Here is a 19,860-nt window from a genome sequence, read left to right as displayed (position 1 = left end):
TCAGTTCTCGTTCACACTCGTTTTTATTTTTCTTTTATATAAAAAAAAACAATCAAAACTGCGTCAAAGCAGGACAATAAGGGGTGGATTTAATTAGTGGCGATATCTGGGCGATGCCCGAGATGTGCCTTTTGGAACGCCAACAATGCTTCATCGCCCATAAATCGCTCATGTTTGTTCACAGCCCCACACGGGGCAAGTATTAAAACGTGCGATTTAGGAGCTGTCGCATGTCCCTCACTTTTACGCACTCTATGGCGGGCATCGAGCATAACTCAATCGACCCCTAAGAGGCAACGGCGCCAGAACTAGACAACTGTTCTCAAATTGTAACCCCACATTTTTAGTTTTGAACGCAGTGCTCCCTATTTCTCATCCAGGCCGCTGTTAGGGGAACATGGGATTATAAGGAAGAAAAAAAGAAAGAAAAATCTGCGTTGTCTCTATATTACATCATAATAACCATTTACATGTAACTAATGGATGGAATGTATATGAAGACCAATATAAATGTAATAATACTAAATATAGCACATATAAAAAAGGAAAAAAATGACATATAAACATATACAATATTGATAAAAAAAGAGAATCAGTAGTAAAAATACTGTGGGGTCTAGTTACTAAGCAGTGTTAGGAGAAGTGAAGAGTGAAAAGTGATAAGGTAACAGCCAATCAGCTCCTAACTGTCATTTTTCAAACACAGCCTGTGAGATGACAGTTGGGAGCTGATTGGCTGCCGCCTTATCACTTTTCACTCTTCACTTTTCACTTCTCCTAACACTGCTTAATAAATAGACCCCATAGTTACACTGGTAGCATAAATGATTGCAAATGTTGCTAATCACTGTGTTCTTCTCATAGCTGGAAACAATATATAAGCAATAGATGGTGCAATAGTCCACAATAACCAAATATAAGAGCTATTATGTTTAGCAGGTGGAAGAGCAAAAAAAAACACTGATCCTCAGTGTATATTGTAGTCACGTATAATGATCAAAAATAGCTCATAAGCTGCATACACACACAACGATTTTGTTACCAACGATTTTCTAAACGATTTTCTGAACGATTTTCTGTCAGATTATCTGTCAGATTTTTTAAAGTGTAATGAACGATTTTTTTGAACTACAAACGATTTTTGCATATTCCCTTACTGAAAATCGTTGAGTTGGTCAGTCTGACTGAACTACAAACGTGAAAGCGCATGAACGATAATCGTTCATTGTTTTAACTTAGAAAGTGAATGATTTTTTCAACGATTGAACGATAAACGTTATCGTTAACGATAATCGTTCAAAAAATCGTTGTGTGTGTATGCACCTATACACTTTAGATGTTTGATGAACACAGAGAAACTTTTTAAAGTACCTTGCTGTATTAGAAGTACTTGGTTAATTCCCAGCTTTGATTACCCTTGCGTTGAAAGATATAGGTTATGGAGACAGGTATCATTCCAATACCATAATATGAGAGTGGACGCAGTCTCTATAATAATGAACCATGAAGCAACCGCTATGCCGGGCACAGATTCTAACACTATTCTATTAACAATGTGCCGCCCGGCGTTCACACAGTGTGTGCGCTTTTTGTACTCACGGACTAAAAATACAGCAGCATGTGGGCCCCCATTAGCTCAGTAGTCCGATGTCCCGTGTGTTCAAGCCGGGAATGTGTGCAGCCAGGCCGGGTAAAGCTGGTGTATGTCTCACACAGCAAGGTCCTGGGTAAAGACGTCAGTGAAGCCTCAATCTAATACAGGAAGCAACAGTGTATCCAGTGTAACAAGAAGTTTGATGTTAGCGTGGGATTATACACTCGCAACATACTTATTTGTGTTTTAACAATAATGCTCTCAACAAACGCTATATTGTTCCTTCAATTCCTATCATCTTGGTCTAGAAATCTTCTTATTTTTTAAAATGGTGTCGACCTGGGCTCTGCTATTATCGTCTTCTTATATTGTCGAAGTCTCTGTCGTAATTACACAGTGACAAAGCGCAAATTTACATCCGAATGCCCCGTTTTCTGCATTTCTATAGGTCGTAATAAAAGAAATCATCATGTAACAGAACAAAAATAAATGACAATCATTCCACTACTTTTTTTAAAATTTTGTAAAGAAAATGCAATAAAAACATTATACGTATACAGAAACATTGGCAACAGCAATACACAAGTATATATAACATATAATGGGACAGCACCTGTCACCTGCACATCACTGCGCATTCAGGAGCTGATTCTGTGATGGGAGCAAATACCAAAAGCAAGTACAGTAACGTTGAATCTGGAACAAACCATTTTGCATTGCACACGGTAGAAATATACAGTCAGGTGCATAAATATTGGGACATTGACAGAATTTTCATATTTTGGCCTCTATTCACCACCACAATGGCTTTGAAATGAAACAAACAAGATGTGATTTAACTGCAGACTTTCAGATTTAATTTGAGGGTAATTACATCCAAATCAGGTGAACGGTGTAGAAATTACAACGGTTTCTAGATGTGCCTCCCACTTTTTAAGGGGCCAAAAGTAATGGGACAAACTAAACAATTCTAAATCTAACTGTCACTTTTTAATACTTTGTTGCAAAACCTTTGCAGGCAATCACAGCCTGAAGTCTGGAATGCATAGACATCACCAGACGCTGGGTTTCATCCCTGGTGATGCTCTGCCAGGCCTCTACTGCAAATGTCTTCAGTTCCTGCTTGTTCTTGGGGCATTTTCCCTTCAGTTTTGTCTTCATCAAGTGAAATGCATGCTCAATCGGATTCAGGTCAGGGGATTGACTTGGCCATTGCATAACATTCCACTTTTTAGCCTTAAAAAACTCTTTGTTTGCTTTTGCAGTATGCTTCGGGTCATTGTCCAACTGCACTGTGAAGCACCGTCCAATGAGTTCTGAAGTATTTGACTGAATATGAGCATATAATATTGCCCGAAACACTTCAGAATTCATTCTGCTGCTTTTGTCAGCAGTCACATCATCAATAAATACAAGGGAACCAGTTCCATTGGCAGCCATAAATGCCCACGCCATGACACTACCACCACCATGCTTCACTGATGAGGTGGTATGTTTTGGATCATGAGCAGTTCCTTTCCTTCTCTTCTCTTCTCATCACTCTGGTACAAGTTGATCTTTGTCTCATCTGTCCATAGGATGTTGTTCCAGAACTGTAATGGCTTTTTTAGATGTTGTTTGGCAAACTGTAATCTGGTCTTCCTGTTTTTGTGGCTCACCAATGGTTTGCATCTTGTGGTGAACCCTCTATATTCACTCTTGTGAAGTCTTCTCTTGATTGTTGACTTTGACACATATACATCTACCTCCTGGAGAGTGTTCTTGATTTGGCCAACTGTTGTGAAGGGGTTTTTCTTCACCAGGGAAATAATTCTTTTGTCATCCACCACAGTTGTTTTCCGTGGTCTTCCGGGTCTTTTGGTGTTGCTGAGCTCTCCGGTGCGTTCTTTTTTTTTAAGAATGTTCCAAACAGTTGATTTGGCCACACCTAATGTTTTTGCTATCTCTCTGATGGGTTTGTTTTGATTTTTCAGCCTAATGATGGTTGCTTCACTGATAGTGACAGCTCTTTGGATCTCATATTGAGAGTTGATAGCAACTGATACCAAATGCAAATGTCACACCTAGAATCAACTCCAGACCTTTTACCTGCTTAATTGATAATGAAATAATGAGGGAATAGCCCACACCTGTCCATGAGATAGCTTTTGAGTTGATAGTCCCATTACTTTTGGCCCCTTAAAAAGTGGGAGGCACATATTGAAACTGTTGTAATTCCTACACCGTTCACCCGATTTGGATGTAATTACCCTCAAATTAAATCTGAAAGTCTGCAGTTAAAGCACATCTTGTTTGTTTCATTTCAAAACCATTGTGGTGGTGAATAGAGGCCAAAATCTGAAAATTCTGTCAATGTCCCAATATTTATGGACCTGACTGTATATGTATTATTTTGCATGCAGGGTAAATACTGGCTGCTTTTGCATGCAGCCCACACTTGCTGGGCAACTTTATTTTTATCGTACCTCCCAACCGTCCTGCTGCACTGCGTGGGGGTATGTCCAGCAGCTCCCGGAGTGCTTAGCATGCCCCCAGTCTGACAAATATGTGGGGCGTGGCTCGCGAATAGCATTCCCAATGAGGCCACGTCTCCTTTCGGATCACCAGATCAGTAAAGCTGGGAGATATGTTTTTACACTGCAATTTAGTTTTGGGTTTGGATTATGGATACGCCCCTCTGACATCTAAATGTCTCTACACCTTCAATCTCCCCCACCTGTGTACAACATGGTTTTACCCAGGTGAAAGGTTATTTGCTCTTTTTTGCTTTGCTGCCAACTCAGATATACTCTGATACCGCTGTATAACTTATTTTATATTCACCTCTGTAACATACCACCACACATTGGGGAGTTTGTAACAGGGATGGGGACCCACAGTTGTGGTGTGACAGGGGCATGACGTGCAGTGGGCGTGGCTGTTTCCCCAGTGGGCTTTAATAGAAAATAAGAAAAAAACATTTATGGGATGATCCCTTCCCAGTAAATCATTGCAAACATCCGTTTGTGGTATAGAAGATCAACAGTGTCTAGATAGACACTCACTAGATCGACAACAGATGGTAGACAGATAATAGGTCGACAGAGACAAAAGGTTGACAGGTACAAAGGATCGACACACATATGGTCAACACAAAAAAATGGTCGACGCATGGTCTAACCCTTCCCCTGGTGCCTAACCCTCCCCCTAGTGCCTAGCCCTAACTCTCCCCCTAGTGCCTAGCCCTAACTCTCCCCCTAGTGCCTAGCCCTAACCGTCCCCTTCCGCAGCCTAACTCTAACCATCCAGCAAGTGCCTAAACCTAACCCAAACCTTAACCCCTAACCCTCCCCCTAGTGCCTAACCCTAACCGTCCCCTTCCACAGCCTAACCCTTGAGCAAGTGCTTATCCCAAACCTTAACTCCTAACCCTCCAGCTAATGCCTAATCCTAACCGTCCCCTTTGTGCCTAACCCTCCCCTCCCACAGCCTAATCCTAATTGTCCCCTTCTGCAGCCTAACTCCAACCCTCCGGCAAGTGCCTAATCCAAACCTTAATCCCTAACCTTACCCCTAGTGCCTAATCCTAACCGTCCCCCTAGTGCCTAACCCTACCCTCCCGCAGCCTAATCCTAAGCGTCCCCTTCCGCAGCCTAACCCTAATCCTCCGGCAAGTACTTAACCCAAACCTTAACCCCTAACCCTCTCCCTAGTGCATAACCCTAACCGTCCCCTTCCACAGCCTAACCCTTGAGCAAGTGCTTATCCCAAACCTTAACTCCTAACCCTCCAGCTAATGCCTAATCCTAACCGTCCCCTTTGTGCCTAACCCTCCCCTCCCACAGCCTAATCCTAATTGTCCCCTTCTGCAGCCTAACTCCAACCCTCCGGCAAGTGCCTAACCCAAACCTTAATCCCTAACCTTACCCCTAGTGCCTAATCCTAACCGTCCCCCTAGTGCCTAACCCTACCCTCCCGCAGCCTAATCCTAAGCGTCCCCTTCCGCAGCCTAACCCTAATCCTCCGGCAAGTACTTAACCCAAACCTTAACCCCTAACCCTCTCCCTAGTGCATAACCCTAACCGTCCCCTTCTGCAGTCTAACCCTAACCCTCCGGCAAGTGCCTAACTCTCACCCAAACCTTAACCTCTAAACCTCCCCTAGTGCATAACCCTAACCGTCCCCTTCCGCAACCTAACCCTCACCCTAACCCAAACCTTTAACCCTAACCTTAAATATGTTGAAAAGAAACTTCAAACGTTTGTCCCTGTGGACCTTTTGCACTGTGGACCTTTAGCCTGTAATACTTGTATTAGACCAGTCACACAGGAAATGTGTATAGAATAAATATATTAATTAAATAGAACTATTCCACTATTTTGTGTCAATCCACATACATTGGTAGGGGGTGCCACCACTGACAACTACATGTAACACAGAACACGAATAGAAGGAACATTTGTCCTTTGTGGTGCACAAAGAAAATTGGTCAATAAAATATAACTTTTATTCAGTCTCCATAATAATAACAATATTGTTAAAACCTGCGATATAGAATAAAGACGTAGAAAGTGTGTGTCCTAGATAGAGAAAAAATTCTGTGGACGGAGTGTCCGTACGGTATTATCTAGCATAATTGTAATTATAGTACAGAGATGTAACCTCGTGTTTTCTCTATGGTGTTCATATAATTTCACACTTAAGTCTGCTATTATGAAGATATACAGCAGGTAAAATAAGTATTGAACAGATCAACATTTTTCTCAGTAAATATAAGTGTAATGGGGCTATTGTAATGAAATGTTCACCAAATGTCAGCAACAACCCATGCCATCCACACATGCAAAGATATCAAACCATTGATGTCCATAAAGGAAGTTATGTGTAATAATGTGAAATGACAAAGGGGAAAAGTATTGAACAAGCTTTTACTGAACTTTATGTAATACTTCGTACAAAAGCCTTTGTTGGTAATGACAGCTTCAAGACGCCTCCTGTATGGAGAAAGTAAAGTAGTCGCATATATTGCTCAGGTGTGATTTTGGCCCATTCTTCCACACAGTCTCCAAATTTTGAAGGTTCCGTGGGCCACTTCTATGAACTCAGGGCCTGATTCAGACCCGCTCGCAAGCACTATGCGTTCGTAAGCGGGTCGATGGCCGGGCAGTGCGCGAGCCCTGGAGCGAGCGACAAATCACTCGCTCCGGGACTCGCAACAAAATGGGGCGGCTGTCTATGTTGATCATCAGCTCGCCCCATTTTGTAGGCGTGTGGGGGGGGTGGCTGGCCATAAGGAAGCATTCTCGAAGGAACGCCTGCCGTTTGAGGGCGGCCCTACTGACATCACTCGTGATGTCAGTAGTTGAGCTAACTGCTCTATTAGAGCAGGAAGCTCACTGGGGCTTGCGGGAACAATAAGGTTACGAAGGTCTTGAGAGAGCTCTTTTCTTTTACCCATCATGAGATGTTTCTTGTGTGATACCTTGGTAATGAGACACCTTTTTATAGGCCATCTGTTGGGACTGAACCAGCTTAATTTGCACTGACAAGGGGCAGGATTGCTTTCTAATTACTGATAGATTTCAGCTAGTGTCTTGGGTTTCCATGCCTTTTTGCATCTCCTTTTCTTCATGTGTTCAATACTTTTCCCCTGTGTCATTTCACATTATTACACATTCATTTATGGACATCTATGGTTTGATATCTTTGCATATGTGGATGGCATGGGTTGTTGCTGACATTTGGTGAAAATTTCATTACAATAGCCCCATTAGAAATATATTTACTGAGAAAAATGTTGATGTGTTCAATACTTACAGTGCATCCGGAAAGTATTCACAGCGCTTCACTTTTTCCACATTTTGTTATGTTACAGCCTTATTCCAAAATTATTTTTTGTCCTCAAAATTCTACCCACAATACCCCACAATGACAATGTGTAAAAAGTTTTTTGAGATTTTTGCAAATTTAATTAAAAAACCCTAAGAAATCACATGTACATAAGTATTCATAGCCTTTGCTCAATACTTGGTTGATGCACCTTTGGCAGCAATTATAGCCTCAAGTATTTTTGAATATGATGCCACAAGCTTGGCACACCTACCTTTGGGCAGTTTCTGCCACCACCATGCTTCACTGTAGGGATGCTATTAGCCTGGTGATGAGCGGTGCCTGGTTTCCTCCAAACATAACGCCTGGCATTCACACCAAAGAGTTCAATCCTTTGTTTCTCATGGTCTGGGAATCCTTGAGGTGCATTTTGGCAAACTCCAGGCGGGCTGCCATGTGCTTTTTACTAAGGAGTGGCTTCCGTCTGGCCACTCTACCATAAAGGCCTGATTGGTGGGTTGCTGCAGAGATGGTTGCCCTTCTGGAAGGTTCTCCTCTCTCCACAGAGGAATGCTGTAGCTCTGACAGAGTGACCATCTGGTTCTTGGTCACCTCTCTGACTAGGGTCCATCTCCCACGATTGCTCAGTTTAGACAGCCGCCAACTCTAGGAAGAGTCTTGGTGGTTCCGAACTACTTCCATTTACGGATGATGGAGGCCACTGTGCTCATTGGGACCTTCAAAGCAGCAGATATTTTTCTGTACCCTCCCCAGATTTGTGCCTTAAGACAATCCTGTCTCGGAGGTCTACTAACAATTCCTTGGACTTCATGCTTGGTTTGTGTTCTGACATACACTGTCAAGTGTGGGACCTTAAATAGTCAGGTGTATGCCTTTCAAAATCATGTCGAAACAACTGAATTTACCACAGGTAGACTCCAATTACCGTATATACTCGAGTATAAGCCGAGTTTTTCAGCACAAACAATGTGCTGAAAAAGTACCCCCTCGGTTTATACTCGAGTCAAGTGTAGCGCTGACCGGACGGAGTTCGGTCAGCGCTACACACTGCCAAACACACAGCTGCCGGAGCTGGCAGCTGGGTGTTTGGTGTAATCAACAGCCGCTGAGAGTCTGTCAGACTCTCAGCGGCTGCTGCTGCTCCCACTGCGGGAGCCATCTTCCGGCTCCCGCAGTGGGTGATGGGAGACACGTCGTCATGACGACGTCTCTCCCATACAAAGCGGCCGGAGGAGCGGACAGCGGCGGGACCAGGAGCGGGAGTTACAGGTAAGTGATTTTTTTTTAAATTCTTTTCACGTCTCTCTACTAGGAGGGGGGGACTACAGGGGGCACTACCAGGGGGCGATGACTACAGGGGGCACTACCAGGGGGCATTATCAGGGGGCACTACCAGGGGGCGATTACTACAGGGGGCACTACCAAGGGGCATTATCAGGGGACGATTACTACTGGGGGCACTAAAAGGGGGGATTACCACTGGGGGAACTACAAGGGGGGGATTACTACAGGGAGCACTACCAGGGGGGGATTACTACAGGGGAGGATTACTACAGGGGGCACTAAAAGGGGGGATTACCACTGGGGGAACTACCAGGGGAGGATTACTACAGGGGGCACTACCAGTGGGGGATTACTACAGGGGGCACTAAAAGGGGGGATTACTACTGGGGGTACTACCAGGGGGGGATTACTACTGGAGGCACTGAAAGGGGGGATTACCACTGGGGGCACTACCAGGAGGGATTACTACTGGGGGCACAACCAGGGGGAATTACTACTGGGGGCACTACCAGCTGCTGCCATTTCCCACACTAGGCTTATACCCGAGTTAGTAAGTTTTCCCAGTTTTTTTGGGTAAAAGTAGGTACCTCGGTTTATATTCGGGTCGACTTATACTCAAGTATATACGGTAAGCTGTAGGAATATGTCAAGGATGATCAGTGGAAACAGGATGCACCTGCGCTCAATTTTGAGCTTTATGGCAAAGGCTGTGAATACTTATGTACATGTGATTTCTTAGTTTGTTTTTTTTTAATTAAATTTGCAAAAATCCCAAAAACTTTTTACACGTTGTCATTATGGGGTATTCTGTTTACAATTTTGAGGACAAAAATTAATTTATTCTATTTTGGAATAAGGCTGTAACATAACAAAATGTGGAAAAGGTGAAGCGTTGTGAATACTTTCCGGTTGCACTGTATTTTACCCGCTGTATATTTGGCATACAAGGTGGAGATTATAACCACTAGTAAAGTGATAACAGAGCCCTGAACCTCACTCATATTGGCCCCACACAATAGCGATATACAGTGTGGTAGAATCGGAGTATATACAGTATATATATAGGAACCAATGAATAAGGATAATTATACTCTGCCTAAACTTTTTACCTAAGGATAATGGATAAATAACCAGATGTAGCGCACAACCTTTTCTTACTATAAGGTGGATTGTGTTATCCTAAATTTGACAACACCCAGAATGATAATGTATATAAGTGGTGATACAATACAGACCACAAATGAATATAAGAAAAACTTATAACCTTTACTAATAATAATGCAAGCATAAAATCAATATGGACATCAATATTAATCAATGTACAATTGTTCACAATGAAGTGTCCTCATAAATATCTGGACATTTGATTCATGTACAATAAAGTACAGTGCCAAGGTGTAATCTGGCCCGTGGAATCATAAGATCATGATGTATTGATCATACAAATAGTCAGAAACAAGGGGAAATATCGGATTGAAGTAATGGAAAAAAGGAAAAAAGAGTTCTTAGCCCGTAATAATCCAAACAAGTCTCTGGGGATGCAGGTAAAGTTATGGTGCATACACACGATCAGATTTTTTCTTCAGATATGGACGATAACGATTTAAAAATCGTTCAGTCGTTCATATCTGAAGGAAAATCGTTCATATCTGACATGCCTGAACGATGGACGATCAACGATGCGCGTTCCCGTTTGTCAGATAACGATATCTGACATCTGATGGGTTTGCAGTCAGACTTGGACGATTCCATTCATTTTAATGCAGTCAAAAATCGTTCAATCGTTCAAATCGTTCAAAACTTTGGTCAAATCGTTTAATCGTTCAGTCGTTCATCTGACAAATCTGACAAGTCTGACAAATCTGACCGTGTGTACGCTCCATTAACGGTGTGGAGAAGCAGCGGCGTCCCTCTCCTCTCCGTGAAGGGTGCCTTAAATAGATGTGTGGTACCTTTGTAAAGTCTGATGGTAAGCGTTGTCCGGGATGTTCTTCTTGCTGTCCGGGGATGGCAGGCTAGAGCCAACCTCGGGGATCGCTCTGTGCTGTAGCACTGCGGGTGACGCGGTCACTGACGGAGCCCCTGCAAACAGGGACAGGTCCGTGCACGCGTGTCCGACCGTGCCGCCAAGCGAGGGAGAGGGTGCCGGCGGTCTTGGCGGGGGAAAGCCGGGGGCCGCAGTCCTACTCACCAACCAGAGGATAATCACCCTGGAGCTCAGCTTCCGATCCTCAGCTGTTCTTGCCGGCTGCGTTGGCGCGCTTGCTGGAGACTTCCTCGTGTGGTGCTGAATTGGCAGGGGATGAATGCAAGAACAGCTGAGGATCGGAAGCTGAGCTCCAGGGTGATTATCCTCTGGTTGGTGAGTAGGACTGCGGTCCCCGGCTTTCCCCCGCCAAGACCGCCGGCACCCTCTCCCCCGCTTGGCGGCACGGTCGGACACGCGTGCACGGACCTGTCCCTGTTTGCAGAGGCTCCGTCCGTGACCGCGTCACCAGCAGTGCCACAGCACAGAGCGATCCCCGAGGTTGGCTCTAGCCTGCCATCCCCGGACAGCAAGAAGAACATCCCGGGCAACGCTTACCATCAGACTTTACAAAGGTACCACACATCTATTTAAGGCACCCTTCACGGAGAGGAGCGGGACGCCGCTGCTTCTCCACACCGTTAACTTTACCTGCATCCCCAGAGACTTGTTTGGATTATTACGGGCTAAGAACTCTTTTTCCTTTCTTCCATTACTTCAATCCGATATTTCCCCTTGTTTCTGAGTATTTGTATGATCAATACATCATGATCTTATGATTCCACGGGCCAGATTACACCTTGGCACTGTACTTTATTGTACATGAATCAAACGTCCAGATATTTATGAGGACACTTCATTGTGAACAATTGTACATTGATTAATATTGATGTCCATATTGATTTTATGCTTGCATTATTATTAGTAAAGGTTATAAGCTTTTCTTATATTCATTTGTGGTCTGTATTGTATCACCACTTATATACATTATCATTCTGGGTGTTGTCAAATTTAGGATAACTAGGGGTGTGCACCGGCCACTTTTCGTGTTTTGGTTTTGGATCTGGATCTTTCTTCGTGTTTTGCATTTGGATTGGTTTTGCCAAAACCACCCTTTGGTGTTTTGGGTTCTGGGTTTTGTGTTTTGGATCTGTATTTTTTTTTAAAAAAGCATAAAAACAGCTAAAATCACAGAATGTGTTGATTTTTCTGCTCCTATGCTATTATTAACCTCAAAAATCTTAATTTCCACTCATTTCCAGTCTATTCTGAACACCTCACAATAGTGTTTTTATGTCCAAAAGGTTGCACCGAGGTAGATGGATGACTATGCTAAGCGACACGAGTGGGCGGCACAAACACGTGGCCCATCTAGGAGTGACACTGCAGTGGGAGACAGGATGGCAGTTTGAAAAACTAGGCCCCAAACAGTACATAATGCAAAGAAAAAAAAAGAGGTGCAAGATGGAATTGTCCTTGGGCCCTCCCACCCACCCTTATGTTGTATAAACAGGACATGCACACTTTAACAAACCAAACATTTCAGCGCCAGGGTCTGCCACACGACTGTGGCTGAAATGATTGGTTCGTTTGGGCCCCCACAAAACAATTAATCTGGCCCTGCAGAAACTGGCTCTACGGAGGCAAGATGTCGTCCTCATCCTCCTCATTCACTGATTCCTCACCCTCTTCAGTGTTGTGTACATCCTCATCCTCACAGAGTATTAATTCGTCCCCGCTGGAATCCACCACCACAGGTCCCTCTGTATGTTCTGGAGGCTGGTCTCCCTGGAAGAGTTGATAATTCATTTTTATGAACATCATCTTCTCCACATTTTGTGGAAGCAACCTCCTACGCCTTTTGCTGACAAGGTTCCCGGGTGCACTAAACACTCTTTCGGAGTGCACACTGGAGGGGGGGCAACTCAGGTAAAATAGAGCCAGTTTGTACAGGGGCCTCCAAATTGCCTCTTTTTCCTGCCAGTACATGTACGGACTGTCTGACATTCCTACTTGGATGCTGTCACCGATGTAATCCTTTAACAGACAAACGCACGCTTGTCGCTGCTGCTTTGAGGATGCAGGTGTGGCTACAGCCCACACAATTCACAAAGACAGGAAAAAAAAGAGTTTTTTATTTTTTGTGGAGCGCACTTTGAGGGTTACACCACCTTTAACAGACATACGCACGCTTGTTGCTGCTGCTTTGAGGATGCAGGTGCGGCTACTGTGCATACATTTCACACACAAACACAGAAAAAAAGAAGATTATTTTATTTTGGTTGGAGCGCACTTTGGGGGTTACACCACCCTTTAACAGACAGACGCACGCTTGTCGCTGCTGCTTTGGGGATGCAGGTGCGGCTACTGTGCATACATTTCACACACAAACAGAAAAAAAAGATTATTTTATTTTGGTTGGAGCTCACTTTGGGGGTTACACCACCCTTTAACAGACAGACGCACGCTTGTCGCTGCTGCTTTGAGGATGCAGGTGGAATCTAGACGGGATTTGAAACCGGGGACACACTACCTCCTCAATTGTCTAAATCCCACTGCACTAATGGCGGATACCGGACGCACGTCCAACACCAACATAGCAGTCAAGGCCTCAGTTATACGTTTTGCTTCAGGGTGACTGCTGTCGTACTTCATCCTCCTCGCTAGAGACTGTTGGAGGGTCAATTGTTTAGTAAAAGTAGTGGTGTTCCTACTTCCTCTCTGGGATGATGAACAACTCCCAGCAGCAGCAACAGCACTAGGAGGAAGTGGTTCTTGATCTTTCCCTATTTTATTTTCATCGGAGAAAGTTTGGTCCTTCATTTATGTAATATTGATATATACGTGCGGCTAAGGCGCACACAAACACAGAAAATATTTTTTTATTTTTGCTGGAGAGTAGTGCACTTTGTGGGTTACACCACCCTTTAAGAAATGAGCCAGCCGGCCCTTTACTTATGGGACACAGGCGCACGCTTGGCGCTGCTCCTTTGTTGATGCATGTACAGCTACAGCCCACACAATTCACAAACACAGAAAATATTTTTTTATTTTGTTTGGAGTGCCCTTTGGGGGTTACAGCACCCTTTAACGGTCAATCCAGCCGGCCCTTTATTTATGGGACACAGGCGCACGCTTGGCACTACTTTGTTGATGCACGTGCGGCTACTGCGCACACAATTCACAAACACAAAAAAATATATTTTTTTATTTTGTTTGGAGTGCCCTTTGGGGGTTACAGCACCCTTTAGCGGTCAATCCAGCCGGCCCTTTATTTATGGGACACAGGCGCACGCTTGGCACTACTTTGTTGATGCATGTGCGGCTACTGCGCACACAATTCACAAACACAAAAAAATATATTTTTTTATTTTGTTTGGAGTGCCCTTTGGGGGTTACAGCACCCTTTAGCGGTCAATCCAGCCGGCCCTTTATTTATGGGACACAGGCGCACGCTTGGCACTACTTTGTTGATGCACGTGCGGCTACTGCGCACACAATTCACAAACACAAAAAAATATTTTTTTTTATTTTGTTTGGAGTGCCCTTTGGGGGTTACAGCACCCTTTAGCGGTCAATCCAGCCGGCCCTTTATTTATGGGACACAGGCGCACGCTTGGCACTACTTTGTTGATGCACGTGCGGCTACTGCGCACACAATTCACAAACACAAAAAAATATTTTTTTTCATTTTGTTTGGAGTGCCCTTTGGGGGTTACAGCACCCTTTAGCGGTCAATCCAGCCGGCCCTTTATTTATGGGACACAGGCGCACGCTTGGCACTGCTCCTTTGTTGATGCACGTGCGGCTACTGCGCACACAATTCTCAAACACAGAAAAAATATTTTTTTTTTTGCACTTGGGGGGAGCACCCCTGATGGACAGAGCACCCCCTGGACAACACTACAGCACCCCTTTAGGACTGGGACACTGCACAGGACTTTGGAGTGGACACAGCCCCTATGGAGAACTGACTGCACAACACAGTCCAGCCAGCCCCTATGGACTTTGAAGTAGTGGACACAGCCCCTATGGACAACAGCAGCGCAGCACAGCACAACACTACACTACACTACACAGCCCAGCCAGCCCTAACTCCCACCCTCCCTCTTCACTGTCCACAGCCGAGTGAGAAAATGGCGCCGATGCGGGTACCTTATATAGGATCCAAAACCCACGAGACCCGGAAGGCGGGATGATGACGTTTTGCCTCGATTTCAGATCCGAGTCAGGCTCGATTTTTCCCGCCTCGGATCGGGGGGGTTCGGATTTCAGAAATCCGAACCCGCTCACCCCTAAGGATAACACAATCCACCTTATAGTAAGAAAAGGTTGTGCTCTACATCTGGTTATTTATCCATTATCATTTCAATTATTGGATGAGGTCAGGCATCCTCCAGTATAGCGGCACACCTCTTCTAATGTATCACCATTTGCATAAATTGCACAGGACCTATACTTGTATTATAATTTTTACATAAGGAAGTGATATTGTTGCAATATCCGGTTACATTGACAACGTGCTATATATGGTCACTAACTGGCATGACACAATAACTACTGCGCTAAAGGCTAGAGGATGAGAGCCACTATAATATGTTACCGTTTAGTTAGCATTGTACTACAGAATGAAGTGAGAAATTATATGAACACTGTATAGAAAACATGAGACAACATCTCAGCGCTTTAATTACATGGTGTTACTATATTATAGATTATCAATCTAATGCTGTGCATACACTGCCAGATAAAATGCCTGTCACCCTGACAGACATTTTATATGGCAGCTTGTCACCCTGCTGATATTGCGGGCATATACTGTGAGCTATCTCACAGCGTATTGGCCCCTACATCTGCGATCCACCCCCTGGGGATGAGACATTTCCACGTTCCTTCCCTGTGAAGGAACATGGGTAACGTCTGTCGGCCGCGGCTGGGCATACACTGCCCGAGGCGGCCGACGTTTAACTTACAAAATTCTGCATCGGACGGGCATGCTGAACAATCCGGCATCCCCAACCGATCTATATTTTACCTTCGATCGCCCGCATGCACACTACAATTATCGGGGGGATCGGCTAATATCGGGCGGATCCATTCCTGATGAGAATGGAATATTGCTGCAGCTCACATTTTAAAAATACTGTATTTCATAACATCTGCTGTGATCTAATCAATAGCATGTATTTATATTGTTTTATATGCTTGTGTATATATATATATATATATATATATATATATATATATATATCCATATTACATTTTATGACATTTCTAATTATAGGCTATCAGTGCAGTTGCCCGTCTCAGTTTATAGGGAAGAACTGCGAGTCTGAGATCACAGCGTGCTTTCCAAATCCCTGCCGGAATGGTGGGTCATGTGATCCGATTGGGAACTCGTTTATCTGCACCTGCAGGACAGGCCTGAGAGGATTAACGTAAGTGGTTGTTGATTTTCATATCAAATTGGTAACGCATTGCTAATTCCTGGCACTTTTTGTGTACGGACAAGGTACAGTATTAAATATGGAAATAACAGCACGACAGGCAGTAAATATTGGGCTGCATTAGTGATGATAATTCATTATTAAAATCCAGTATTTAATGTGCTTGATATAATGACCTTGATGAAAGATATATATGAAGTTATAGCACTTGACAGGGGGCAGGGGAGAGAGAGCCCACTACAGTCCCACTCCCTCCTGTACAAAATATATGACATTATCTCTTACTGGTCAATTAATCATGATTGACTTTCAAAATAGCCTCTTACAATCCTAGTGAAATGACAAGAAAATAGATTTATTTCACATGACATCCGCTGTTTGCCTATAATGTATTTAGACTGTAAGCTCTTTGGCTCATGACCATCTCTCCTCATGTTTCTGTGATAATGCACTCCTTATGTCATGTTATTTTTACATGACCAACTACATACTTCTCGGAGAACTAAATAAAAGCACATACACACATACGTACATCTAAGTCTTTATTTAGTTTCTAAAAAAATTGGGATAAACTAAGAATGTATAGTTTATTACAGTTATACTGTATAACATAACGCTTCAATCTTCGATGTGGTTTAATTGTAATAAAATATTGATTTTCGGCAGCGTGTAGTGTTACTGAAATTATTTAGAGATCTTTCATTTCTGGTTCAAATTGGAAAAACAAATTTATAAAAAAACAATAAAAAAAAAACATTTTAAGGGAGACAAAACTATTATTCTTTAAATGTGCTGAATTTGAGGTTGTTTTTTAATATTAAATTAATTTATTGTTTTTTAATATTAAATTCTTATTTGTTTTGTTTTCGCGAATTCGGTAATGGCCAAGGTCTGAACTTGAATCAATTGTTTTGCCCCTTCTACAGATGTGTCCACATACATCTATCCTCCATGCGCAACAAGTCGTGCCATACATAATGCGGGAGTTCCGTATGCCTCGGTAGCGCAGAGCGTCTTTCGTGTGACTTTTTAACTTCAAATGCGTCTTTTTCACACATGCAGCTTCTGCTGATTAAAATGATATGCGGCATGCCTACATTCTGTGTGCGACTGCGGCTGTATCTGCATACGAAATGCTACGTTACGGTGTCAGCAGCTTTGAAACTGTAACGTAGCGTTTCACATGCAGATGCACCCGCAGACGCACAGAGAACATAGGCATGCCGCATATCATTTTAATCAGCAGAAGCTGCTTGTGCTAACTATTCACTGTGTGACGGTAAAAAGTTGCACGAAAGACACTCAGCGCTACCGAGTCCCGCCACAGCATGGCGCAATTAGAAGGTCTTTTTAAAGCGCAAGAAGGCTAGATGTATGAGGACACATCTGTATGTTTAAAAGTACCAGTTTTATTTTCGAAAGAGGTGTCAGATTTTTCACTCTCTGAATAAATCTCCCCCCTAGGTGCGAAGATGATATCAACGAATGTGAGAGAGAGGACTGTGAGAACGGTGGGACGTGTGTGAACATTTTCGGGTCATTTTTCTGTAATTGCACTCATGGATATGTGGGACAGCACTGCGGTCTACGGCCGGTGGTGGTGCCCAACATTCAAGCGGGACATTCCTATGTCGGCAAGGAGGAGCTGATCGGAATAGCCGTAGTTCTGTTCGTCATATTTGTCCTCATCGTCCTCTTCATAGTGTTCCGCAAAAAAGTCTTCCGCAAAAACTACTCCCGTAACAACATCACTCTGGTCCAAGACCCCGCTACTGCAGCCCTGTTAAACAAAACCAACGGAATTCAGTTCAAAAATCTCCGGAGCGGTGGAGATGGTAGAAATATTTACCAGGAAGTGGGTCCACCTCAAGTTCCTGTTCGTCCCATGGCCTACACTCCTTGTTTTCAGAGTGATTCTCGGAACAACCTGGATAAGATGGTTGATGGTCTTGGTGTGGAACATCAGGAGATGACAACCTTCCACCCGGAGTCTCCTCGGATACTGACAGCGAGAAGGGGTGTGGTGGTGTGCAGTGTGGCCCCTAACATGCCTTCGGTATCCCCGTGCCGCTCTGACTGCGACTCCATCAGGAAGGGACCCTGGGATACGGGAAATGATTGTAAGTCATAATTACTACATGCTCCGGGAACAGTGGCAGGTGGGGAGTTTGACTGGGGCGGTACACCTGTCAAACCGTAACGCAGGTTTCCTAAGGCGAGCTCATGGAGGACAGAAACCTCCCGTGGAGTAGAAGGGCGTGTAGTAGATAATGATTTAAGACTTTAAGGAAAGTCCTAATATAAGAGCTCGAACTATTGGTTTACAAATTATTTAAATAATGTTTAACAGTCTGGATATAGTTTTTTTATATCCTGTTTTCTTTTTTTATACACCATTTTATTATGTTGATTTTACCTACCTGGTGAGCCCTGGTAGATCTGTTACTACTGCTTTCTGACACTAGCAATAAAGGGCGATAAAGCCCGAGGCTACCTCCATTTTTCTCCCAATTTATCGGGGCTGATTGAATTAATTGGTTGCTCTGCTGGCAACCAATGAATAACGCTTGGTAGAGTCTCTGGACATTCTTCAACTTGGGTATAGCTAAAGTAATAAAGTCATTATAAAGTGTCACCATTGACCTGTGGGAGTATGCAAGGAACTTTCCTCATGGGCCTACGGAGCTAGTGACTGGAGTTTCCAAGGTCTTCAGGTGTCCACGATCAGCCTGGTGGGCTGCATGACTGTCCTGTTTTTTTTACTATATAGTTCTATAGAATGATGTCTTTGAGGTGGGAGCGCAACAAATAATAAAAAAACAATAATACTAATATTGTGATCTCTATATTGCCACAGTTGATAAAATAATACAGTGAATACAATGACTGACATTTGATGAGCTCTTGTTAGGCGGAAACAGCATTCCTTATTCAGCGTAACGTTGCCTAATACTTTTTTAGAAAAGATGGACGTCTCAAATTCAGCATGGTTCCTCCCACCAAGCTCGGTATGCAGTCGGGAAGCCGGCGGACCTAATCCCGACAGCCGGCTTCCCGACTGTCATATCCCGGCAAGGGACTAAAGACAGGCGTCGATATGCCGACGCCTGTCATTAGACATACGCTGGGAGCCCAACGCCCGGCATTCCGATCAAAGGGACGCCGAGCGCGGACAGCCTCGGGGGGGGGGAAGGGTTAGGTTTAGGGTTCCCGGGGGGAACTTAGGGTTAGGCACCCCCCCAGGAGGTTAGGTTTAGGCTAGGGGAAGGGGGGGTTAGCGTTAGGCACCTCCGGGGGGGACTTAGGGTTAGGCAACCCCCTTAGGTTTAGGCGGCGGGGAAGGGAGGTTAGGTTTAGGCACTTAGAGGGTGGATTAGGGTTAGGCACTGGGGGGGGGAAGGTTAGGGTTAGGCACCCCTAAGGGAGGGTTAGGGTTAGGGGGTAGAAATAGTTTAGTATATACTTACCTTTGACGATCGGGATTTCCTCCTCTGCCTGGCTGCCGCTGTCGGGATTCCAACCGCCAGGCACGGGTTCGGCGGTAAATCAAACCGATTCCCCAAGCTCAGTTCTGAAACCAAGACGAAACGTCATTTTCACATAAAGCTCATATATATCGTGTGTTTTTGATCACATTTTGTCTCGGTTTCAGATCTGAATTTCGCGTAAAGAACCAAGTC

General features: G+C 44.1%; 1 protein-coding gene across 1 annotated transcript in view; it reads left to right on the top strand.

The window, feature by feature from the left end:
• FAT3 (FAT atypical cadherin 3) overlaps positions 1-19,860 on the top strand; it is a 467,371-nt gene that overhangs the window by 431,872 nt on the left and 15,639 nt on the right. The window contains exons 23-24 of the mRNA XM_088455722.1: positions 16,018-16,171; positions 17,645-18,300. Coding sequence (XP_088311848.1) covers positions 16,018-16,171; positions 17,645-18,300 — 810 coding nt within the window. The remainder of the gene's footprint in view (positions 1-16,017; positions 16,172-17,644; positions 18,301-19,860) is intronic.

Source organism: Taudactylus pleione, unplaced genomic scaffold, assembly GCF_031769625.1.
Source record: "Taudactylus pleione unplaced genomic scaffold, aTauple2 ptg000667l, whole genome shotgun sequence".
Lineage (NCBI taxonomy): Eukaryota > Metazoa > Chordata > Amphibia > Anura > Myobatrachidae > Taudactylus > Taudactylus pleione.
This window is presented reverse-complemented; position numbering and strand designations above follow the sequence as displayed.